Consider the following 26421-nt stretch of genomic DNA (forward strand, 5'->3'; position numbering starts at 1 on the left):
GTAAAAACATGAAAATAAACTTTTTTAAATTCAATTAAAATTTAGTGGTTTTCACAATATTGCTCCAGAGCAGTTGTAAAGTACATCATACAAAATATTATTTTTGTTTTGTATCGTTTATAATTTTGTTATATATTATATTATATTATATTATATTATATTATATTATATTATATTATATTATATTATAGATTCAGGGTTCTATAGGGTAAGATCTGTCGGAAAAGCTCTGAAGGGCACACAATTCCAGAAGTTTCTAAACGTTTCACTTTTTCCATCTCAAAACCCCACTGACCTGCTTTGCCGTCTGAATTCTTTGGCTTCCGAGGAACGGGACGATTACGGCATGGAATTTCAGTGAAGACTGACTTCATTTCTGCTCCTGAAATAGAGGGGTTGGAAGTCAGAGGCAAGGCCACAGAAAGGCAATTACCAGTCAGCAGTGGAGAGATGAGTTAGACGAGACGCCAAATTAATTCTCCCATTTCTACTGAGGGTTTGAGCTTATGTGACCTACTCTAAATAGCATTGCCCCATTTCAGAGAAACCACCCCACTCTATACATCTAACCGATGAGATCACAATTAATTACTAATTAGACCTCTTGCGTGACACGTAAAGCGATATGCGTGTTAAAATGAGACAGCTGATAGGGTCTCTCATTCCCTGTTTCTCTCCCTCCACCCCTAAATCCGTCTCCTCTTACACTAAATGAGCCTGCTGCGGAGGCCCTGTCCTGTCAGGCGTGGTTGCTGCCTGTTGGCCTGTCCCCAACTGTGGCTAGACAGCGGAGTCCCCCGATAGTTGACTGGACGTACGTCCGGCAGACATCAATAACGACTGTCTGCAGTCCTGAGCAAAAGATTAGTGATGGATTTTGACAGTTTCCCAACCCATGCCAGAAGAGTTCAACTACACAGGGCACAAGAAGAAGGGCACTTAAAGCTAAAATGACGTTTTACCACAGATGTTCCAGAGAAAGTAATGATAATCAGATGTAGGAAAGAACAAACTACCGATCTGTTCTGATTTATAGACATCAATTTTCAGCATACACAGTAATAATTCAATGGGCTTTTGCAAGCTTTTTCATACTGAAGTATGCTATAGTTATTATTTGATCTAAATTAGTCATTCTTGTTATGCAGTGCATTTTCTTGAAATATCCTTACTCATATCGTAATATACTGTATGAAATACGAAACTTGAAACTTTAAAAAAAATCATATAGCCTAGCTTTTTTTCTATTATTACTATATTCAAAGTCATTGAAAAAAGGGATGCATTTTAATTGTTATTTAATTATAATTTTACAACTATGCCCCTTGTTGTTGGTTAGACAACAAAATGGAAAAAATAAAATTTTGAAAATGTATTAATAAATTGTGTATTTTTTTGTAACCGAAATGTTTCAAACAAAATGTGTTTTCTTCAGAACATTATTCTAGCCTACTGTTTGTGCTTCACTCAAGATACCTTAAAAGAAACAAGCAAAGATGAGCATAACCGATGCTCATCACAAATGCAGACAGATATCTAAAAGTTGTTTTATTTGTTTTCTATTCATTAATAATTAGATATTTAGATGGAATAAAACGGCAACAATAAAAATATCTAGCTAGGTTAGCTGATTACCTAAAAAATTCATAGATGTCGTCATCAGTTCATACTGCTGCTAACACTTTCTCTGACAAGCGGATGTGATGAGACCGGTTTTCCTGTTTGTTCGCACACAACATGTTGCATACAAAATGTGATGTTCGGCATAAAGGATATGGATTTTATAAATGAATCATCTTATATTTTGAGGTCTTAGTTGGTTTGTATCATTCCAAAACATTCCATCTGGTTTTTAGAAGTAGGTGTGATAATATTAATATTTCAAAATATTATTTAAAAACAAATCTAAATAAAAGGCAGGGTAGGTGATTTGTTCTATAGAAACATTTTTTGTTATTCTTTTTAAAGGTCTCTCCACATCCTGATAGCAATCACTAAGTTAAGTGGTATAAATATATTTATATGTAGCCTATATATATCGTCTGTGGAAGGCATAGGAGCAAAAAACGTACATGCAAAACTATAAGATGTTTGTACAATGTCCTTACCTGCCTGTCAACGTATGTATTATGCACCATGCTCAGGCAGACATCACATGTCATCAGCACGTTTCATGCTATGCAGAGTTAGACAGACGTCAGTCACTGAGCATCGCAACCAAAACAGCAGCCACCTTACGGCTCTGCTGTACGCAATCATGTGTTTTGAATGAGGCGGGGCTTTGGAGTACGCTCTGAACTATAATTCCATCATATATAATTTAGAATAACCAACGCATATTTTTTTCAAAAGGTCAAAAATGTACAACAGGAATGACCAGAACCTCTAAAATATAGGGATCCTAAAATTTTTGAAAAATGTTTAGATCAATAACATACCATTTTTGGCAACGTTTGACAAGTATGGCAAATGAAAATGTCAGTGTGGCCGTGACTGTCATACAGCTTTTAAAACAACCAATCCACCTATCGCCTCCACTCAACCATTATGAGAGTCATTATGTGCTTACAGTGAAAACTCTCCCCAGCCCAGGGCACTTCCTGTTTAATCAGCACTAGAGCTGCTAGTGGACAATATCCATGCACAAGAACCAATATTATGAATGATGAAAATGATTACTATTAGTATGAATGTTGTATAATATCATGTGATATTACCCCTCAACAACTCTGCAATCATTTGTCAGGCCTCATGTGACTGTGGTGCTGGTGCCAAAGGCAAAATGATCTGGGCTAACGTCCACAGACTGAACGCTGTATTTAGGTTCAGATTGGATTGATTCATGAGCACCTGGCCCTGACGACTCCTGTTTTTGACAAAGAGTGAGAGAGCGTAGACAAAAAATGGAGAGTTAATGGACTGAATTGAAAATTCAGTGTGAAAGGACTAAAAAAAATGTAATACACTGAAAGAAACTAACCAATCTATCAAACTGATTAATATTCTGTGGAAGCACTTCAGGGTCATGTTTTTAAAAAAATACTAATGTGGAGTGAAAGAGACAGAGAGAGAGAAGAGAGAGAGAGAGAGAGAGAGAGAGAGAGAGAGAGAGAGAGAGAGAGAGAGAGAGAGAGAGAGAGAGAGAGAAAAAGAGAGAAAGAGAGGGGTCCCCGTTTTCTCTCATTCCTCCCACTTGCTCACTGGATTTCACATCTAGGGTGGTTGAAGGGAGAGCAGACCCCAGCCACACCCCCTGACTATAAATCCAAGGCATAAGGAAACGCTCAGCTGAAATCACACGTGGAACTGAAGGATCTGGAGCTCACAAACCCATTCACACACACACACACACACACATGCGCAAACATACAGATTCTGGGAGGGTGACTTGGCATGCTGTTAGCCCAAACAACTGATGACAGTGGAGAAGAACATTTCTTGTGAATGAGTGAGTCAGAAGTGACTCAGTCAAGCATCGCAGGATTGGTCGGATCCGTCAAGCAAAACTGGTAACAGGAGCTTGGACTCAAACGACACTAGTGTGCCTTGGTGTGTACGATTAGAAATAGGGATTGAGTTCATTCTTGTGTTTGTGTAGACTAGAAAATATTCTGCGCTCTGGTGCGGGGTTGAAAAGCAAGGTCCAGGGGTCCTGTAAGGTGCTGAGCATGTCTTTCGCGATGGTGCGACCAACCCCAGGTAATTTCTTGTGCTCTGAGATCAGCATGCATTCCGAGGACGACGACAACGGCAGCGAGGGTTCTGGATCCGAAGACAAGTCCTTCCGTATGGCAAGCCACAACTATGGCGCCTTTAAGTTGGGTGCTCCCAAAAAGAGGTATAGCTGCCGACCGGTAGCGGTTCCTACCGAGATCCGTTCACAGATCGTTGAGGTACGGCAGCGGAACACCGCAAATGCCCGAGAGCGGGATCGCACGAACAGTGTGAACACAGCGTTCACCGCTCTGAGGACGCTGATACCCACCGAACCAGCCGACAGGAAGCTGTCCAAGATTGAGACATTGCGGTTGGCCTCCAGCTACATCTCACACCTGGGGAACGTCTTGCTGGTCGGAGAGGAGTGTGGAGACGGCCAGCCCTGTCTTAGGAGTCCTGGAGCCTTGTATCATCACCACAATCTCCAGAAAAGCTCGACACCCAGCCCGGACTCAGAAAACTCACAGCCCAGACAGATCTGCACCTTCTGCCTCAGTAACCAGAGACGGCTGGTGAGTAGCATGATGGAACGTAGCTGTCAAAATGTATGAGTTTCCTCAGTTTGCAGTCATGTAGCCCTGATGGAGGTCTGTGTGCCGAAATAAAAAAGTAGAATTTTTTCAGTTCCACTTTCAAATAATTTAGTTTCTATTAAAGTGTTGCTGAAATTGCCTAAAAAATACCCTTGTTCTTATCCACACACATTGTTGATGTTATTGCACTAGAATAACTATTCAAAATGTTTGAGCGGTTAGTTAGCTATGAGTCAGATCTCATCTTAACATTTATAGAACAGACAAAACCTATAAAAATTGCTGTTTAATAATAAACTATTATTATTTTGTGGCAGGTTCTAGGTTAGAGGTCAGTGCATTGTTATTCATCCATGCCATTCAGAAATGTATCTGAAATATACAGGGATAGTTCACCCAAAAATCATTTACTCTCACGTCACTCCAAACCTGAATGACTTTCTTCTGTGAAACAGATATTTTGAAGAAAATATCATCTGTTTTTGTCCAAACAATAAAAGCGGTGTCCGAAACAACATTGGACCCTATTGACTTTTATTTTATGGACAAAAAAAAAAACTTTTAAAAAAAAAACATCATTTTGTGTTCAACAAATGAAAGTCATGGAAAAGAAAGTCAAGTTTGTAAGACATGAGGGAAAGTAAATGATGACAGAATGTTTAACTATCTCTTTAAAGTGTCATTTATCAATGTTTAGTGACTGATACAATGAAATGTTCTGAGTGTGCAATTGACAGATAAGCAGATATTTATCCGTAGCTTTTTAAGCTTACATTAGCATCATTTCTTGTCATTAGATCATAAAAACAGATCATTTTGGCACAAAAAACTTAATATGCTAGGTCTGACTTCAACCACATTAATTAACATTTACCGCATTCTAAACGAAAGTGTTTACATGAACCACTGTGATGAAAACAAATGATTCATTTGGCTCTAGACAAAACTTTCATAGAGGTACATAAAAACGCTAAGAACACACACTGCACAGGCTGCAATGTGTCTGCTGTGTTTGTGCAGTGCACTAGAAACATCTGGTCTATTCCCCTGATAACCTCAACGTCTTCCTGCGCAGTTCATGTATGTCCTGAGTTCCACCAAAGCCTTCAACACCCTCATTATCATTACGAGGACTAATCCTGAACAGACTCTTTAAACACCACAGTTTAATGAAAACACTCTAGATTCATCCTTTCATCTAGTATTTCACATGCTGTTACTGAAATAATATGGTCGTATTTGATGGGCCATAGAGGATTGATTATTTATTACTACAAATTTCATCGGCTGCAACCAATTAATGAGGGCTGATGAACTCAAACTTGCAATTTGTCAGTGTTTAAAGCCAAACATTTAAAAGACTTTGTTTTATCAGCTGAAAGCACTTATTTTTCTGTTATGAGTTAAATTTTCATATGTACACCTAAAGTCCCATAGGTAAGGCTCAAGTACCTTTCAAACAACAAAACGAAAAAAATTAACTTACTGCAGTGAAAAAAAAATACTTTTTTTTCTTTTCTTTGTTTACAATTTTCCCTCAGAGATTTTGTAAACAAATACAAAAAAATGGCAAGCAACACATTTCATCAAACAAGAAATTTTGAAGTAGATAGATTAAAAAAGTATTTCTTCTAAACAAAAAAAAATGGCAAGCAACACATTTCATCAAACAAGAAATTTTGAAGTAGATAGACGAAAAAAGTATTTCTTCTAAATTATACTCCAATAAAGTTTTATTTATAACTTCAAAAAAATATTTTTTTACATTGTATATAACACTAGGTATCATTGTAAAAGAAAAAGAGACTTGTAACAAAAGTTAAAGAACTGCAACTAACAGCTGTATAATTACTTATATCATTCATATTATTCAAATTATTCAAATGGTGTAATCCACAGAAACTGTGACATCTTTAGCATATTTTTTGCTTAAAAGCTGTTAAAGGGTTAGTTCACCCAAAAATGAATTACTCATCCTCATGTCGTTCCAAACCCTCAAGACCTTTGTTCATCTTCAGAACACAAATGAAGATAATCGAGAGCTTTCTGACCCAACATAGACAACAATGATATTACCATTTTCAAAGCCCAGAAAGGTAGTACAAATAGTGTTAAAATAGTCCATATGACTACAGTGGTTCAAACTTAATGTTGTGATGTGATGAGAATACTTTTTTGTATTTAAGTGCCCTAAAATAGGCAAGTAATTTTAGGTAAGTAAATTGAATTCAATGTTTACGCAACAATGTAATATCCGCCAGGAGAAAATAAATGATTATTGAGATTATTTCCTTATTTCTATACGTATTATTTCTAAACTTCTACCATACAAAATATATGGACTACTGAGCGAGCAGATTTCATGCTACTTATTCACATAAAGAAGGCACCAAGCACCACACAAACATGCCACAAACAAGTGCCAATGCGATGGCACCTCACCACACACACCCAGCAGTGCCTTCTGATTAATCTGGACCAGGTGGAACTATGACCTGTGCCTAAAGATGACGTTATGGTAAGCGATCAGATTCCCTAAATGAGATCTATCTCTGAGATGGTCCTGATTACGGTTCAGACCTGTTGGTAATGACGGTCAGAGTTCAACTGCTCATCAGTGTCCTAATGTGTTTAAAAATCTAATTAGATAATTGTTTGTATGTGTCTGTAAAATGAATGGATGTACAAGATGTATAAAGACCCTTTAACCTACAGGCTAGTCGTTCTCTCATCACTTTGTTTTCTTTTCTTTCAGAACAAAGACAGAGAAAGAAAAACTACGTTAAGGAGTTAATGATGAGGAGAGGAGAGAGTAAAAGAGCGTTCCCATCAGATCCATCTGAAGAAGCGCGCCTGAGCGAACTGCACATTTAGTGTAAATTTGCTGTAAATAATGTTTAATTAAATGTAACACTGCTTAACTTCCTGGTGGACGGCATTATAACGGACAGCTACACTGCCTTTCTGCATTTCCATATTTAGAAGCCAAAAACTATGTGAATTTAATCCTAACCTTTTTTTATACAGAGGTGATATACTTTTATACAAACATGACAGGGACAAAAGACTATTGACTAAGAATATGAGGATGGTTTGTAATTTAAAGAAAGAGACAAAACAAAAGAGGAACTTGCTGCACATGTGCTGATGTAAAAAAAAAAGGTACAAGCATTCCTACAGTACAAGCAAACATCAATATCAAGGAGTTTTTAAAACCTGTAACGTAATTGTTGTTATTTATTTATGCCAATTAAACATTAAAAACATTGTTTAAACCAAATGATGTATGTCAGGGCTGAAACATATAGAGCATGAGAGCTTCAATGAAATTAGACAGACTGTAAGGAGCAAAAGTGAGAAAGAGACTGAAAGATGAACAGGGAAGGGAGGCTGTAGTAAGTCTGGTTCTGTAAGTACAGTCTAGATGAGATCTGCAGGTAGATGAGAGCTGACGGCAGACAGTGTCCTCTACTTTAACTCTGACCACAAGCTCTCACACACATTCACATATACACACACAGGCAGTCTGGGACTTGCATATTAAGACCTTTCCAAAGCTCTAATGTAAATGCATGTCCTAGGTCATCAGCATTACCATGCCCAACTACAATTGTCTTTCATTGACAATTAATAGATCACAATTAATTGCACTGAACTTCTCATCAACAACCTTAAACATTTAACCTTCAGGCTACTGAAGCTGCTGTATTTATTATTATTTATTAAACAGAGGAAACTGAAGCGACCAGTGATTGATTCTTTCTAAGGCCCACACCTGGGATTGACCATGTGGATTTAAACCTATAAACTCTGGCCTTTACCTATTATTTTAATTTAATTCTAACTCAATCTATTGACCATTTACTGTCCAATTACTGTTTTAACCAAATTAAAAACCATTTGAATAAATAAGCAATGCTGTAAAGCTCAGCCTATAATGCATCCATCAATACGAACAGCACTTAAATTTACGAAATTGTTAAACAAATGAAGCATTAAAACCAAAAGTGACTGAGTATCACCCCACAACAGTCCTCAGAGCAGTTTGTAACAGACTGGTCATCACAAGCAAAACTTTCAAAACCAACGACTGCAGCTTTGAAGACTTAAGGCCCATTCATACCATAATAACTACAAATATAACAATATAGGCCTAGTTCTAAAAATCGTTCTCAATATTAAAGAATAGCAGAGTTCGTTGGAATCACTTTCAGAACGATTTTATGCTGATGAACTGATGAATGAGAAAAACACTAACAGCCCATCAGAATCCATCCTGCTTTAAAGAGCACGAGCATTTAAAGTGACAGACAAAGCATGCGCTTAGAACAAACAGAACGATTTCGTCCGCTGGTGTGTGGATGCTAATATAGTTATCGTTATAGTTACGGTTCTTGGTCTGAATCAGATACTTTACAGTACCTGAAGTGAGATAATTGTTATAATTATTTATAAGGATCATGTGACATTGGAGACTGGAGTAATGATGCTGAAAATTCCGCTGTCATCACAGGAATAAATTAAATTTTAAAATTAATTAAAATAGAAAACAGCTATTTTAAATTGTGATAATATGTCACAGTGTTATTGTTTTTACTGTATCCTTGAACAAAATAAATGCAGCCTTGGTGAGCATAAGAGACTTAATTCAAAAACGGTTTTGTTTAATCTTACTTAGCCCAAACCTTTAATTGTAGAGTATATTCTAGAAACTTTATAAGACAAAACAGTGACAACTAAATGAATATTTCCCATTTGTCAAAACTGTGATTTTCTAGTGCTGAGTATCACTATCCCTAGACTTCCCTTATTTTTCTCGGTCTCGTCTCAGTAAAGTCTCCCACACTCAGTAGATCCCTCTGTTCAGCTCAATATAGAGCCTGTGAACTGTAACCCGGTCTAGTGCTCTCAGATCATTTAACTCACTTCTTCCTTCTCCATCTGCTTCTGTTATCCAACATCAACAGCGCTTCATCATCCCCTGTGGCTGGAGACGGCACTGTAGAGACTAGTTGCCATGGCAACAGAACTGCTCCACTAATACCATTTTCTGCATGGAAACTGGTCCAACAACTTGGTCCAAAAACTAAGGTTAAGCGACCGAAAGCTGAACGGTACGAAAAAGGGAGACACTGTTTGGGACACAAGGCCTCAAAATCACAGTATGAGACCTCTTTAGCTCAAACGGTAATGCACACTGCAAACAAATATATTTGATTCCCAGACAAATACAATTTGTATAAAACTTTGTATAAAAGTGTCTCCTAAAAGTATTGTAAAAGTAATGAACACTGACCTGTGCACTGGATGCCGTTGATATGATGTCAAAGAAAGAGTCAGACCTGTAATTAAAGACATCAGAAAAGTATTAGAAACTTTCCACTTGCGATGAACTCCACCAAAAATTCAAAAGCGTGTAGGCTATGACCTAAAACTGATCTGAATGATTTAATACTAAGTACAATACAAAACCTTGAATAATACTCTAAGTGGAATAATACGTGCCCTACATATCCTAACCAGCAGCACCTGTATACTGAGGAGGGAAAGGGTTTGAATATCCTCATGTCATTCCTTTGGTAATGGGTTTGGATTCACCATGTTTTTTATGGTCCAAATGAAAATCCAGTTAGATTCAAAGGATAATGTGGCACTTCACAATACATGTCAATTAAATTACTTTGTCTGTTCGGTATTTGTTTGAGCTATTGGATTTCAAATGGATTTGAAGTGCATACAGTTCTGCTGTCTTTTTTGTATTAGATATGTTTTGTTTTTCTGTCAGAGTGTTTATGTATCTGTCCATATCTCAGGCTTCTGGTAAAGCTTTCACAGATCCAGCAGGGAGTCTCGTGAATACCACAGGACGGGAAGCTGTAAAGCAACGGTGGAATGACAGGTGTCCAAAGAGGCTGGCTGGCGCACTCCAGCACTCTCTAACACACACACACACACACACACACACACTCACACACACACTTGTGGGAAAGAGAAAACTTCTTTTCTGTGACTTGAGTTTCTGTCAGCTCCCTCTGTGTCTACATTTCTACAGTCAGAAAACACGATCCTGTCCACTCATACCTGTTTGGCTAAATGTTTCCTCCTGGAGAGTCTAATATTGAGCAACTATTGTTGAAAAGGGCCTGCTAATTTAATGCAGGGTTACACAAAAACAGCAGAGCATGACTAATGTGGCAAGATAACGTCCGTCTCAAGTATTATCAAAATAATCGTTTCCATGTTTGAGAAATATACACACATATACATAATATACACACATGGCCCACAAAGTGACGATTATAAACACTTTAAAGGTACAAAAGAAACTATCAAAATGTCACTGCATTAGATACAAAACAAGTTTAAATGTGGTACTTTTTTGTTTTCCCAACATATACAGAAGAAAAAAGAATTATTTTATTCACATTAAATTGATTAAAACTGAAAATGTTATTTGTACATTGTAATAACAAATAAATGTGGTTATTTTGAACTTTGAAGAATCCTGATAAATCATGGTTCATGATCATGATGAGGCATCATTGTTTCCACACAAATAAAAAGCAGCACAACTATTTTCAACATTGATAATAAATATCACCAAATCAGCATATTTAGAATGATTTCTGTGACACTAAAGACTGCAGTAATGATGCTGAAAATTCAGCTTCGCCATCACAGGCATAAATTACATTTTACATTTCACAAAACAGTTTATTTAAATAACCAATAATACACAGTACAGTTTTCACTTATTCTTGATCAAATAAATATAGCTTAAGTGACCATAAGACTTATTTCAAACAGTCCTATCAAAATGACTATCCATGACTTTTTAAAACAAATATTATCCATTACGTCAGGTATCCAAGAAATTTCCCTCAGGTTTTAGTGTGCACCTCAGTCTTGACTTCTGACCCCTGATATCACAGTGAGGACGAGGATGAAGACAGTGATGGTGAAGGTCAGTGAGGATAGAGGGAGTTGGACTTTGCAGCTGCTTTTCTCTCCTCATTTGACTGGCCTTAGGAGAATAGGTTCTTCTTGGTTTAACAGCACTCCTAATCCATACACACACTTTTATGCCCAAACACATGTTCTCAAGACCCAGGCTTTGAAGCATCATAAGGCCCCTCTCTCCTTCTATACCCCCATCCACATCCTCAACTCAGAATGTGAGTTAACAAGTTTTGATTGTAAAAGAAGCCTTGAGATCCTAAGGGCCAATCTGTCAGCTCCCTGTGGCTCACCACAGAGCCATTGGCTTCATAACTAAAAAGAAAGGGAAGAGAGAGAGAGAGAGAGAGAGAGAGAGAGAGAGAGAGAGAGAGAGAGAGAGAGAGAGGTGGTATAACCCAGTCCCAGTAGCTCAAAGTCAAGACTTGGTGTACTTTGTCTTGTTCAATTGGGCCTAGAGTTTAATACTGGAAAAATCTTCCTTTGCTGTCAATCAAACGCTTTAATAAAAACAAAGTATAACATTGCGGTCTTGCTCACTCTCTCCCTGCCCCTGGGAGAGTGGAAATGCGAGGGGTGCCTGCGGAACTGTGAAAATCCCTCCTTTTATTGCCATCAGCCTGCAATGGAAAATTGGGTTTGCGGAGAGGCCCATCTGTTGGACATTAAGCAGCCACCTGGAGCTTTAGCCAATCATGAAATTAAACATGAGTATTAAAAAAAAAATGAAAAATCTCCTCTCCCAGACACGCGGGTCACCCAGTCTTTGCCGCATTTAATCAAATTTCCGACAAGAAGCAAAGGCTTAGTTCATAGGGTGTCAGCCACCACCCCACCAGTAAAACCACTCCCGATTCCTTGGTTTTAAAGAATAAAAAAGCCGGTAAATGGGTCAATGACGTTACGCCGTAATTTTCTGTCCGATTGCATTTTTTCAGGTAAAAACGGTTTTAAATGCATAAAAAGATACTGTATATTTGTAGTACCTCTCCCATGTATGTACTCAATTTAAATTTTATTCAAATTTTTTGAATTGCGTTGGCCTCATAGCATTTTTGCCTAAGTCATATTTCAATGTTTTTATTCTTTTATGAGGCTAACACCACATTTGGATGTCATGTGGTATGACCCCAAAAAATATATATATTAAAGTTATTTCTACAAATATATATTTTTATTATAAATTTTAGTGACCTTTTGTGGGAAGCTAGCTTGTTTTGTTTAGGTGGCCAGTTCTGTGCCTGTAAATTTTGACTGAATTTGAAAATATTTATATTCAATTGACGGTTTATATATAAAAAGTAATTTAATTTAGTATCATTTGGGGTAGATTTTTATGCAATTTGGGATTTTTTAAAATATATTTCAGATGGTTTATGATTACTCTTTGTACAATGTGAGAAAAATGCAACAAAGTTTTTTTAGAGCATGGAATTTCAGTTTAGTAATTATGCATTTATTAGTAATGTATTTATTATTGCCTATTTATTTATTTATTTAAAACTATTTTAGTCTATTTTACCAGATGCCACAGCCAAGTGAAGTAAAAATTACTTCACTTGTACCCTGCTAGGAGAAGAGTGAAATATTATTAGTTTAAAATAGCTGTTTTCTATGTGAATTTATGGTAAACTGTAATTTATTCCTGTGATCAAAGCTGAATTTTCAGCATCATTACTCCAGTCTTCATTGTCACATTATCCATTAGAAATCATTCTAATATAATGATTTGCTGCTCAAGAAACATTTCTGATTATTATCAATGTTCATATTTTTGTGGAAACTGTGATACATTTTAACATGTCAGGATTATTTGATGAATAGAAAGTTCAAAAGAACAGCATTTATTTGAAAGAAAATCTTTTGTAACATTATAGCCTAAATATCTTTATTGTCATTTTTGATTGATTTAATGTGTCCTTGATTAATATATTAAGTATTAATTATTTAAAAAAAATATTGACCTCAAATGTTACCTTTATAAAACACTTAAATTTATATCTATAAAATTATTATTTGTTAGAAAGAAATTCTAAGTCAAGTTAAATGAAATGGTGCACTTATGTTTGCCATGTGATTTTTTTTTTTAAATAAATGTTTATGTTTGTGTTCAGTAAAATTCTGTGAAGTTTGTATAAAATCTGGTTTAAATCTATTTTCTTGTATAAAATGCATTGTTCATTGATCTATTTAAATAGATTTGTAACTATATAAGGTCTTTTTGTCATTTGAAGCGACCACTCATCATGTGGTGTTACCAATAAAGACAATACAAAAACAAATAAAATATCTTATTTCTGTGGCTGAAATATAAATCACTGATACAGTATGCTTAAGTGAATGATATTTTTTAAACATTTATTCAGTTTTATGTGTTTTACAGGAAAAATAAGACAAGTGTTGACTAAATTTAAGAAGACAACTGAAATTATAGAACAAAAGATGAGATCACCATTTACAAAAACTCTAAAGAAATGCAAATACTTTGTTTCTAAACACTTTAATTACTAAGAACTTGTAAAAATGGAAAATGTTAAGGAAATGTTAGGGGAAATTAATTCATTTTAAGATAAATCACGGTCACACCACATGACATGTTTTAAGGCTACGGCCAATTCATCTAGATGAAGTAACACTAAAATAACTTGTGTACACAACATCCTTAATGTTTGAACAATTGCAACAGGTATTTTTTTTTGTATTTTAAAATTGGCCTGTCGAAACTCCTTATATGTCATTGACCCAAATATGTCTACTACTTATAGATATACTTTGTATAGCCTACTTTCCAGTTAGATTAAAGTGTCCTCTCATTGTCCTCTCAAGCCTACACCTTGGTGAAGTGTATAATTGCTGTGATCTTTGTAACTAAGCGGGGCGGCCTACAAACTCCTTGTGAGTCTTAAAGCTGACTTCTGCCTGATGAAACTACAAACTATCTTCAGTAAAACTTTTCATCAATTAACTGCACTCTTGGCTCTGGGTCTTCATTTATCATTTCTGGTTCTGGGTCTTTGACTGTATAATTCCCTTAAAGTACACTTAAAGCCAGCAATGATGGCGTCGAATTTCCCAAATCAATCCGAGCGCAAGTACGATGATGAAACACTGAAAGTTAGTTGTTCAACCCGAACCCCCATCACAAGGACGACTTGAGCAGGACAGTTCTCGGTAATAAATCATGAGATGTTGCAACTGTAATTCCTCACCATCAGCATTAACAAGTGTATGTCTATCAACAAACCGATATTTTATATTTCTAATTTATTGCAGTGCACATGCGGGAACCGTATCAATAACAGCGCATATGTTAGCCAGGCATTAACGTGATTGACTGATATAAAACAAATCTTGCTCTTTATCATTACTCAAAGTAGAAAGACCGACAGACAATCTGGATTAATGGACACAACTTTAGGTAATAGTTGCCCTCAGCTGATTTGCAGAACTATTTGAGGAAGACAGTAATAATCTGACTGGTTAGCCAGAAACCTACACAATATATAACACAAAATTACGTATTTAGAAACAATCGGTAGAAAATATAAACATCAATAATTAATCATACTTAATGGTTGTGATTCTGAGGAGAAAGCTGGTACAAATAAACTGGGTACTGATCCCTTTTTCAGAAGCAAGCGTTTTGCGAGTCCAGAGTTAATAAAATGACAGAAACACAAAAAAAGATTGGGATTGTAGCTACTTTGTTTAAAGAGTAAAAGTCTAAATAAAACAATCAAACATAAAAGTACAAAAATTTTTTTTACAAAATATCAAAATTAAATGCGGCAAAAACATTTCCAAGACAATTTAAAAGTAACTTTCATTGATCAAAAAACAAACAAAAAAATAGTTTTTTTTTAGAAACCCTCCATTTCAATAAAGCACAATGGAACTGAACTCAGAAGTGTGCAGTCAGCAAATATCTCTGAAGTTCTGAGCCCAGATGTAGGGTATAAAAATAAACCAGACATAAAGATATTGATCAGATCCTTCAATGAGTTACTATAAAGTACTGATGAGGGATTCTGGGAGTTATTTCTTACAATACCCCCAATCCACAAGACCCCCTAGCCTACCCCCTACACACGCATTCATTTTATCCATCATTTAATCTGGAAATGACTGATTTCACTCCAACGGGCCCTGAATAACATGCTTTTGTGTGAAGGCTCTCTGAGAGGTGGTGGAATCGGATGAAATTAGACTCTCTCCTCTCTTCCTTCTCCCTCTGCATCTCCTTCCCATTCCCTTTTCCACCTGGAAAAGCCATTGCAGAATAAAACCCCACTTCCTCCCGCAGAGGCTGCAGCCAGACATGGAGCGGTCACACATGTTCCCTCTCACTCCACATAGACGGAAACAGCTCTCCATGGTGAACATACACACATATCACACGGCTGATACTGGTGTGTGGTTCAGTGTTAGGTCTGAGGACAAATTGCATTGGGGGTTCTGGACCCAGAGCCGGAAGATTTCAGGGGATTAAAAGGAACCAGACTCATTGGCAGATGGTCAGCTATCCAGCAGTCATCATGGGACTGACCTCAAAGGAGGCTTCAGTCATTCTTACAAACTCATGATTTGGTTTTGTCTTTAACAAATATGTAATCGAGACCCAGTGGATAACCAATAAACCCATCAGCTCTGTCACCATCAAGTCTTTGTCATAGTATTTCATGTTTCAACAGTCTCATTATTCTTGTCTTTTTTTTTTTTTTTTTCTAGCAGAGAAAATCCCCTTTGATGTAACGTTAGTATCTGGTTATCCGTCCAATGTGGTCACTATAGTCTTGTAAGCAGGGCCGTATTAAGACAGTGTGGTGCCCATGGGCACCTCAAAAGCCCCCCTCATCAGGCATAATCAAGGTGATTTCTCAAATGTAATTTACTAACTTGTCCAACTACATACTAGTAAGCCGGGCCAAATGGCAATGTAAAAATTTAGAACATGAAACATTCGACATGCAGTTACTATTTTTCCAATGAAACGCTGAATCAAAAAGACTCTTGAGTCGCCCAATAGAACCTGAGGGAATAGGCTATACTTAATTTGTATTTACATATAACGCGGTTTCCCCCGCCCAGCCGCCCCCCAAATAACAGCGAGGCTGTGATTATGTCGTAGGAAACAATTCAATAAACAAGAAGGAAGAGTAACTTACATTTTAGACACAATAAACCCAGCTACTTTGTCCTTTTAGCTTCGCCAAATTAAACCATTTGACAGAACCCATCGCCTATCTCCGAGGTCGAGCTCGAGCACCACACACGGGCACCGTGAGTGGTGTTCCTGAATGAATCAGTGTTCAGAACGAAACGTTTGAGTGAATGATTCAACTCAATTCATGAAAATTCCCTTTTTTGTCACCTACTGGCGTAGCGTAGCGACCTAAATAAACATAAATATGTGCAAAAAAAAGCCCACACCAAAACAATTTTTTGTCCAATACAGTCACTAAATGATGTGATTTCAAAACACTAAAATTACGTTTGGCTGCAGCCCATGCTGGTAGATGTAACCAGGCAAAAAGCATTTTTGAAAGTATTTTTTTATTTTTTATTTATGAGAGAGAAGTCAGTGGCAGAGATATAAAGGAAACAGTGAAAACAGAGGGATAAAAAAGCAGACAACCACAATCAGGACGGGAAAATGTCCTTATTTGACTGATTTAAGTTAAACGGAAAAAAATGGCGAGTTGTCTCTCAGAGGGATTTAAATAGGTCTCCACAATTTTCCAATTAAACTGAAATATGAAACACAAACTAATATTGACTTAGGCTATTTTACATTGTGGCTTAAATATATTCAATATCAAACTTAAATATTCAAACCACTCAAACGGGATTCAAACGGTGTATTCGACATGGCCTAGAACCAGCTGGATGTGCTGATGGTGCTCAGTGAAGCACTTGGTTTTACAGGGCTCAAATCCCAGGACAAAACCTCTATAAATGAGGAATCTGAAGAATGTGGAGCACCGTGGTTGGTGTTCTTGGACAGGGTTGATAACTTTGACCCATAAAAAAAACCCACATGTCTTTTTTTAAAGACTATTTTTGGTCTATAAAGAGATTGATTACTTGCTAATCGTCTGCTCTCCTGATATACTGTTAAGCTTCACATATAAAATACATGTGCAGACACATATTTATACACAAGACACTGGAGCTGCACTGTGTTGTCCCAAAGGCTTCATCCAAGTGATAGATCTTTCTGGAGATGTTAAATGTCTCTGGATTTAATGCACACAAGATGCGTATCAGGTCAACATCTTTTTCATGAACAGTGTCAGTATTCGAAGGTATTGAAATAATTAACTTCATATCAAAAAGTGACAGATTTGCATCACTGTACAATCTGTTGGCCCATTGTTTGTGTTATAGGAACCGACAGGCTTTGATGTGTCAGATCAGTTACCCCCTATCACCTTTCACACGTGGGAACTATTGCTGTAAAGCTGAAAAAGATGACAACATACAGCATGACTCCTAAAACTGGCTGATTGCCCTGAGTACAAGCTCTGTTCAATATTGTTACAAGGTCTGCAATTATTTTAAAGGACGCGTTAAAGGAATATGTTGGGTTCAACACAAGTTATACTCAGTTGACAGCATTTGTGACAATGTTCATTACCCCAAAAACAATTTTGACTTTGTAAGTGCCTGAATGTAACCCAGATTTTTTAAGGATAAGGATTGATAAGTTGAAATAAATTTATGTTGTAATTAACATTACGCCACAAAGTGCTGTCGATTGAGCTTAAATTGTATGATACCCCAAATGTTCCTTTAAGGACCACATGAATGCTTTTCATAACAGTTTTGTTTCATATGATCCATGTCTCTCATTCAACAGGATTTGTAGTAATTTGATGGTCTTTTTGCAGATGAATGTGCCCCAATATTGCAGTGCGGAGATCGATAGGCCTACTGGACCAGCCGTTTAGCTGCGAGTGGAGTTGTTATTTCACAATTGCTTTGAGTGAGAATCTCTTGTAAATCTCCTTAGACATGCTGACATCTCTGTCACGATTACGAGTCTGGAAAAGACTCTCCGAGGCCTGGTAGAGTTGATGAAGCCTGCCATAGTCAAGAGACAGCATGATTTATGACCCCGACAGAACGGCATCAAGCCAACGATACCTGAAGCTCCTTACATATACAGTCAGTCGGACATTGATTGTGAAAACCCACCAAAATCAACATTGTAGGACAAATAAGCACCAGTGGGAATGAGATCTATATGATAAATGGGGAAGACAGCAGGATCTGATAAACGAATAGGAAAGGTGGATCTGGCCGACGTATTAGACACACTCATCACCATCGCGTCTATAGAGCTGCGAGCTGTCTTGTCATAGCTGATAAATACCCTCTATTTGTCTGTCTAAATCCACACGCTGAGAGATTTAATCATTCAGCTGTGTTAAATCAATGATAGACTCGCAACAAGCCGTTCTGTGCGACCTGGGACTAAATTTAGCAGAAAAAGCACCGTTGCTAAACCTCTGACCTAAAAAAGCCATTTAAATCTTTTAAAATACTGTCAGTGGGACACAAATCCATTCAGTGGAATGAATGGAACATTAGCAGCCATTAACTGCATATGGAGGATGTTTAAATCGCTGCTTAAGGTGAACATTGGTAAAGTGGGACACTTTTGGAAATGTAACTTTTCTGTGCACGTTTAATTAGGATCCAAATAGCATATTACCAGACATTACACTTTAATGGAAAACTTAGAATATTTCTTTAGTCAAAAGCAAACATTTCAAAATAGTAAATCCTGGGAAGAACAACATTGAAAGTAATAATAATAATAATAATAATTGTTAATGTATATTCATTTATTTTATTTTTTATCTTCTATTTATCAACATAGGGTTAGTTAGGATCGATTTTTAAAATCAGCTTATTTTAAAAACGTTATAAAAAAGTTATTTCTCCTTAAAATACCATTAACATTTTATTCTCTGTTCACTCCGTTGATTTCAAAATAGCTAATTTGCATCACCAGATACACCCTTGTAAATGACCATTTTTTTATCAAAATGTGTCAAAAGAAGTCTCAAAATCATAAATATAAATAAAATTCAGATTAGTTTTTGTATTTATGCAATGACAAACAAACAAAGGATATTATATCAAACTGACATTAAAATCACAGTCCAAATAAAAAAGTAAAAAGTACATGTTCTACAAAAGTAAGTGATTCTCTACAGATGAACTGCCACTTGATCTTCCAGCGTCCCACTGCTGTTGTCCCTGTCCAAACCTTCACTGTTCACTCTTTCTGGACTATCTAAATCCAGCTGTGCTCTTGGGTTGTTGGAGGCTCGTACGCTCTTGGTGGGACATATTTTCCTCAGCTGGTTCTGATAGCTCAATGTGTCCTTTTGAATCTCCTGGTCCACATCAGGGGCATCCAGACTGTTCTTCTCTTCCATGGGATGTTCAACAGATGTTTCTGTGCATCCTGGGAACAGATCAGCCGATTCCCCGTCATCCAGTGTGGCCCGGGTAGCAGTATAGTTTAGTTTTGCTTTGACTCCTGCATATTATTTAATCAGAGTGTCTCATTAGCAGTATTTTTCTAGATATTTCTCAGTGAAATGGATTTATTTTGGACTGACCTGAGTTTTGTCTCTGAGATCTTCCATGACCACCACCACCACCACCACCACGTTCTTCACTGTCAGCATCAAGGTCTGGTTTATCAGGGGTGTCCACAAACTCTGGGCTGTCGAAATCCATTGTTCTTTTGTGGCTCTCCTGTTGGTGTTTGTCAGCATCATGTGGTTTACCAGCCTGGTTTTTGAGGTTCATTCTACTGGCAAAAATCTGAATTATGGCATGAATCTCTTTCATAAAGTCCAGATTTTGTCTGTCTGTGTCCGCAGCGTTGTGCTTTTCTAACATCTGGATCATTGCAGGTCGGTTTCTCCCATTCTCCTCAGGTCTGTCCATTTCCTGACTACTTATGTCCTCCATCACTGCACAGAATTATAAAATGATGCATATATTCAGTAAAAAAAAAAGATATCCAATTTATTCAGTGAGCCAACACTCATGACTCATTTACAGACCTTGTGAAATCGAAATTTGAGTTTTATGGATTTCAAATGTTTAGGTTTGGCAAGAATTAAAAAAAAAAAATTTTTTATAGACGTCTCTTCAAAAGGCTGTGCTTATTTGATCCAAAATACAGTGAAAACAGTAAGATTGTGGAATATTAGCACAATTTAAAAGAACTGTTTTCTATTTTAATATATTTTCAAATGTAATTTATTCTTGTGTTGGCATAGCTGAATTTTCACTATCATTAATCCAGTCTTTACACATTATCCTTCAGAAATCATTCTAATATGCTGATTTGGTCCTCAAGAAACATTTCCGACATTGTATGGAAACCGTTATATATTTTTTCAGGACCATAATATATATATATACAATATATATATAATTGATAAAACTGTCAGATTTGATCCCTTATGTAAAACTACATACCTGTTGCTTTATGGATATGCTTGTTGGAGCTCTCAGTCAAGCCTGTGTCCATGTCAGTCCTGTCCATACTCATACTCTCTATATTAAGATGCAATAAAAAATTATAATCCTTAATATTACATCACATCAGCGGATATGTGTGCAAACGCAGGGAACTGATGGAACTATGGCTTACCTGCTGAGTTCCCATAATGCTCCTGCAATGCTTTATGGGTGTCTGTTGACAGTGTGTGTCAGTGATGAAGTATATATACACGATACAAGTTTTAAAAAACACAAGTTTTAGCATGGCAACAAATTGTTTACTCCAACAATCACATAAAATCCTACAGATTACCTGCAAGTGCGGTTCTCAGCTGTAACCTCCAGTTGTCACCCTCTTAAACAAACAATATTTTAAATCAGTTATATATCTGCACCTAAAATATGATTAGGATTTGGCTGGAGTATATAAGGAGGATATAAGGCTGGAGTGTGTTTGTCAAATAACTTACAAGTGTTAAAATGTTGTGATCCTCTAACAGGCTGAATAAGAGTTTCATTCATGCATGCATAACATAACATAATACATAGTACCTCTGCTGTCTTCTGCTGATGCTCTTTCAGCTAATCGGCTGTCTGTTTAAAAAAGGAAATTAAAAATAATAAACATCTAAATAATACTATTAACTTTAGCTTTATTTCTCATGTGTTTTCCTTGTTTGAAGTTCACCTGAGTTGCTGCTCTCAATTGATTTCTCTTCAGCAACATCTTAGGAAAGAAATGTTAGAGAGGTCATATATGTCTTTAAAAATCCACAGACAAAATAATATTCAAATAGCAGTTTTTTTTTTCATTCATAAATTGGATAGCATAAATTGTTCATTTACCTGCAGGTTCTACCAAGTTTGGTTCGGGAGTTGTGATGGAAAAGTCTAAAATAAATAAAATACATTATTAGACACATTACACGAATGAATGAATGAATGGATGGATGGATGGACGGACGGACGGACAGACAGAAATAAATATTATAAACTATAAAACATGCACATTTCTATTTATATGATTTATATATTTAAGGAACATATCAAAGTGAAAATTATTTTTTGTAAACAAATATACTTTAATAAAAAGTTATAAAATTAAAAACATACCAGCAGAGATCACAACTATTTCTGGGGCTTCACATTCTGTAAATAGAGGAAAACAGACTAAGAAAAAAACGATTCAGGTTCTTTATAGATATGATATATTTAAATTACGTTCAATTTACTTAAACATATCTGATTAGGAGTAATACGTATTTATATTTCATGAGTCTAACATAAAATATTTAAATAGTGTCATGAAATTTATTTAAGTTTGACCAACACAATTTATTTAGATTTAGGAAAGAGCAGCTGTTACTTAATCAACAAACATAGAGGAGGTCTGAATATTAGCCTACATCTGTTTTTTTTTTTTTTTTTTTTTTTTTACTTATACATGATCATGATTTCCCTGTTGCCTCCACTGTCTAATCACTCACCAGCAGTCGGATCTGCAGGATCCAGAATCCTCTCTGTTGCTAGTTCCATTTCTAAGGGAAAAGGGCTCCTTAGGTCAGAAACCAATAACTAATAGCACAACTGACTTTTTTCTGATTCCCATATTCATATATAGAGGATTAAAAGCACTATTCCCTTCACTTCCATACAATAGAATAAAAGGTCATATACCGAAGCAACAATTCACAGACCTGAAAGCTGTGTTGGTTCAGTGAGGTCAGGAGGCAAATTCATTTCAAATGCATCTGAAGAGACATTGTGCAAAATGGGAATAAATAAGTAAATATTTGCATGAATTTAAAAGTATTTAATACATTCATTAAACATGCTCACCATTCAAGAAATGTAACAAATCTTCACTTCCTTCTAAAATAGTGAATAAATATAATTATAAAATTAGAATAATTATCTCATTATAATTTATTTTAGCATTACTATAATAGATTATAATCAAAGCAAAGCAAATATATCATTGTTCTAAACAATCATAATTAAAATACTATATGGTCTTAAACCTAAAACTTTGTGTAAAATCTCAAATCTGTGATTTACACAAATAAAATGAAGTTTACCTCTCAAAGCCGCTGAATATACAGCATTTATAAAGACTAGAACAGTCAGGGAGCTGTTGATGCTGAGCCAGGAGGGAGAACGAGAGGGAAAATTACAACATTTTCCAAATGTCAATGTAAATATAACATAAACACATTTAATATTGTTGATCTGTCGCTCTCATCGTTCAATATCATTCATTTTACACCAGCAGTCATAAAAAAGCCATAGTAACACGGATCCTGAACTTTATGGTGGAAAATGCCGACTAAACATAGCTTGACTATATAAACCCCAAAAGAAGAAGAAAAGAGAGTAGTTTGGTAACTTACAGCTTCATATTGAGTAGGTACTGATGTCCTTTCTGAAGGGCTTGTGTCATTTGTGGCTTTATATCAGTGCAGGTTGCTGATCTGGACAATAGGGTCATAGATGAGCAGTTACAGAGACACTGAGAAACCAGAAAAGACCTGTTTTGCTCTGAATGGCAGTTGTGTTTTATAATGATAAAGGGGATGCATGGCTGAATTTACCCCATGGCATTTCCTTCCTTTCACATAGATCCAGTGAAGGATTTTGTTTGTGCCATTGTGAAGAAATAGGAAACCTTTAGATTAAAGGCTTCTCATTTAGCTTCATTTACCACAGACTTTAAAAGTAACACTGTAGGAAAATATTTTTTTTAATAATAATAAAAAAAAAACACACACACATTAGAATTGATCTCCTGTCTATTCAGAAGAGTGATGATAAAAAGTAGGATGAAGGTAAAGTTAGACACCTTCTGATAATTCGCCATACAGATAAAGCATATAGTTGGTATAAGAATGCATCCTCGGGCACATAAACCCACAATTTCAATCACAAATTTTTTTCCAGAAAACTGGGATTAATGTAGTAGAGACAGTTAATTATTTATAATATAACAAAATTAAAATATAAATAATATAATAAATAATGGTTTTACTTTATTAGGCTAAGAAATTTCGCACCCCCTGAAACAATGACTTTTAAGTAATGGAAGCATGTACTCACACTGATAAAGCAGATTTATAAAATATATAATCGATTTAATGATAAACTTTTGTAAAAATTATAATTTGTTGAGATGCATAATAAAAAGTCTCGTAAAGATGGAAATAAAAAACATTCTCTAATATGATCACTAGATGGCAGAAAAAGCTCAAGAAACAAGGCATAACGTGTTGGAGGGCTAAATTCTGCAATTCCACAAACGTGCAAAAACCCTTTACTCCAAATGAAAATGCATCCCTCTCTCACACACGTCAACTGAAACAAAACATAACTCAAAAGGTCCTGGCACTTCCGAACAAATTAAAATTATGCTGTTAGCTATACATGTATCTATTTATTTTGTAATGTTTCTACTCATTTTAATGTTGAAAAATTATGTCATTTAGAATAAGTAAAAATTGCAAACCTCAGGGAATAAGCAGAAAAAAGCAGCACAAACATATTTAGTGATGATCAACACTGGAGATGAAGCACTACCTGTAACACTACGTCATTAAACGAAATTATTTATTATTTTCTCAAATTATACATATTGCTTGTAATCGTACTGGATAATACCAGTAAATTCCAGGTTGAGTAGTAAAAACAGTCTGTAACTTTCTCAAAAAAAGAAAATAAGGAAAGAGTTTGACTCTGGTGAAATAGTTGAGTATTGCCTTAGCAGAAGAGCATTGAGGAGCTTTAGGCGAAATATTAAACCTAGTTTTCAACGAAAGCCAACCATTGTTTTCCTTTTTTTATTGAATTCAATAGAAATGTGAGGTAGCCTGTTTCCCACCTGACTTCAAACATACCATTCACTGTATTAGAAGGCTGCAATAAACGTACAGCTGAATAAAGCAAAGTGACGTATCGGATTATTTCACTAATAGATAAGACCAAACGTAAGAACAATTTAAGAAACATTTAAACAAGAATTAAGGTATTAAATATTCAATTTGTCTAGACAAGATGCTTTGAGTGACAAACCATATAATATTGTTCGTTCAGTCAGCCAACAAACGGCAAACCACAGTAAAACACAACATGCAATTCTAAATCGATATTTCACCTGTTTAATTGGTTTAATTTTGGGGATAGAAAGAGATGTGTAATTCACTGAACAGTCACCTCTCAAACAAAAATTACAAAAATTCTTCTTAGTACCAAACAGATGTCTGAAACTTCTTAAAAACAAAAGACAACTCCACTCATACTTACACATTCACACAAAACAGAACTGAAGGTAACAAAAATTGGCATATTATTGATTGTGTTACTCAGCAATTGTTACAAGTCCTTGAACAGCAACTAGTGAGAGTTTAACAAGATCCGGGACCATATCCAATTAACCTGGAATACACCAGAACCAGCGCAGCTGAAATGAAAGCTTCCAGTATTGGAAAGAGAATGTTTTGATTCACAATGATCGAACAAGTCAGACATATTACAGTAGTTTTGATTGAATCTTGCCCGCATTCTGGATGCAGAGCTGAAACACTCTGTAACAGGAGGAATCGTGACACTGGTGCAAATGCTCCCTCCAACATCAAATCAGATTTCTCTTGTCCTGCTCATCATATTCTTCAAAATCAAATGACTCCTAAGCACCTTCACTCAGAAGTTCAATATATATGACACCAGGTTTTGTAACCTTTGTGATAAAGATTGTAAAACAGGGACTAAAATAACCACAAAAAAAAAAAAAAAAAAAAAATCCCTGCCCCTCCCCCCAAAAAAAGTTAAAGTCAGTGAAATGGTTTGATACAAGAACACTAGAGGGACAAATAAAATTAATTTTATTATCCTGCTTAAGGTGGACAGTTACGTGTTTCTAAACAATAACGGCAAGTGAAAGTTCACACCGTTTGCTTTTCTAACTCACACAGACAGGTGCAAAAACATCATGAGTTTCTTTGAGTTCAAGAACCCCTAAACAACAACTGAGAACAACAAAATCAAATGGTAACTTAACATTAGATCTGTGTTATTTGCAACATAATAAAAATAACCACAAATGAAATCAATGTCCCCCCCCACCAATTCACATTCCAAGCAGGCCGAGAGAGAGAGAGAGAGAGAGAGAGAGAGAGAGAGAGAGAGAGAGAGAGAGAGAGAGAGAGAGAGAGAGAGAGAGAGAGATGTGAAAGAGTCGGGGGGCGGGGCAGTTGGTTTTCAGGGCTGGGCTCCAGCGGCGGTGGGCACTTGTGTGGCCATTGTGTTTGGGGCAGGGATGACGGGTGAGCCGGCGCTGATGTTTGCGATGTTGGGCTGTGTGCTCGGAGTCATAGAGGTGATGCCTGCAGTGCGAAAGCCACCAACACGTTTAGCCTAGTGTTTTGATTTCCTGCACACAGTCGAAGTCTGAATATCTCTATTAGTAACATTCTGTTCAAAAGTTATATAATCAAAAGATAGGTTTTCAAAAACATTTTGAATTATTAATAGTACAAAAATACAAAATAGAACATTATCATTTATTCATCCTTATGTCATTCCAAATCTGTACGACTGTCTTTTGTAGAAAGAATTTAGTAAATTACAAAATAGTAAATTAAATTTAAATGTTTTGTTCTAATGTTCTAATGTCCAAAACATCACAGGTTTG

The 26421-nt window shown here is 36.1% G+C and overlaps 3 protein-coding genes and 1 long non-coding RNA gene across 11 annotated transcripts in view; 1 reads left to right on the forward strand and 3 right to left on the reverse strand.

Moving 5' to 3' along the window:
• Nucleotides 1–295: 295 nt before the first annotated feature.
• On the reverse strand, nucleotides 296–16505 carry LOC143723440 (uncharacterized). Its single transcript, XR_013197114.1, has 3 exons — nucleotides 16373–16505; nucleotides 9547–9592; nucleotides 296–382 (listed from the first exon to the last, which is right to left on the reverse strand). It is a non-coding gene; the product is annotated as an uncharacterized LOC143723440 (long non-coding RNA).
• Nucleotides 3669–7103, forward strand: scxb (scleraxis bHLH transcription factor b). The gene is made up of 2 exons (XM_077215832.1): nucleotides 3669–4229; nucleotides 7006–7103. The coding sequence occupies exons 1-2, from the start codon at nucleotides 3669–3671 to the stop codon at nucleotides 7042–7044; spliced, it is 600 nt and encodes a 199-aa protein (XP_077071947.1). The 3' UTR covers nucleotides 7045–7103.
• Nucleotides 16506–19302: 2797 nt separating the features above from the next.
• On the reverse strand, nucleotides 19303–23007 carry LOC143714119 (uncharacterized). The gene is made up of 12 exons (XM_077205114.1): nucleotides 22820–23007; nucleotides 22581–22613; nucleotides 22439–22492; nucleotides 22229–22279; nucleotides 21855–21890; nucleotides 21430–21468; nucleotides 21294–21335; nucleotides 21055–21096; nucleotides 20893–20934; nucleotides 20718–20795; nucleotides 19844–20203; nucleotides 19303–19761 (listed from the first exon to the last, which is right to left on the reverse strand). The coding sequence occupies exons 3-12, from the start codon at nucleotides 22479–22481 to the stop codon at nucleotides 19427–19429; spliced, it is 1068 nt and encodes a 355-aa protein (XP_077061229.1). The 5' UTR covers nucleotides 22482–22492; nucleotides 22581–22613; nucleotides 22820–23007; the 3' UTR covers nucleotides 19303–19426.
• Nucleotides 23008–24873: 1866 nt separating this feature from the next.
• The window catches only part of csnk2a1 (casein kinase 2, alpha 1 polypeptide), a 29159-nt gene continuing 27611 nt past the window's right edge, over nucleotides 24874–26421 (reverse strand). For 3 of the 8 annotated variants that reach the window (XM_077215738.1, XM_077215755.1, XM_077215763.1), the window contains exon 15: nucleotides 24874–26113. In XM_077215738.1, coding sequence (XP_077071853.1) covers nucleotides 25989–26113 — 125 coding nt within the window. In that variant the 3' untranslated portion in view covers nucleotides 24874–25988. Of the gene's footprint in view, nucleotides 26178–26421 lie in introns of all 8 variants that reach the window. The other 5 variants (XM_077215772.1, XM_077215781.1, XM_077215747.1 and 2 more) reach the window with 4 other exon arrangements.

The sequence above is a fragment of the Siphateles boraxobius genome, unplaced genomic scaffold (assembly GCF_051911475.1).
Source record: "Siphateles boraxobius isolate OS27281-9 unplaced genomic scaffold, OSU_SipBor_1 12, whole genome shotgun sequence".
Lineage (NCBI taxonomy): Eukaryota > Metazoa > Chordata > Actinopteri > Cypriniformes > Leuciscidae > Siphateles > Siphateles boraxobius.

Bases quoted from the DNA above. Each gene is read 5' to 3' on its own strand.
- scxb (XM_077215832.1), top strand. From the start codon at position 3,669: ATGTCTTTCGCGATGGTGCGACCAACCCCAGGTAATTTCTTGTGCTCT. The intron at 4,230-7,005 runs GTGAGTAGCATG...CTTTTCTTTCAG, and splicing joins TCAGTAACCAGAGACGGCTG to AACAAAGACAGAGAAAGAAA.
- LOC143714119 (XM_077205114.1), bottom strand. From the start codon at position 22,481: ATGAATTTGCCTCCTGACCTCACTGAACCAACACAGCTTTCAG. The intron at 21,891-22,228 runs GTGAGTGATTAG...CTCTATTTACAG, and splicing joins TCCTGCAGATCCGACTGCTG to AATGTGAAGCCCCAGAAATA. The intron at 21,469-21,854 runs GTATGTTTTTAA...TTCTTTCCTAAG, and splicing joins AATAGTTGTGATCTCTGCTG to ATGTTGCTGAAGAGAAATCA.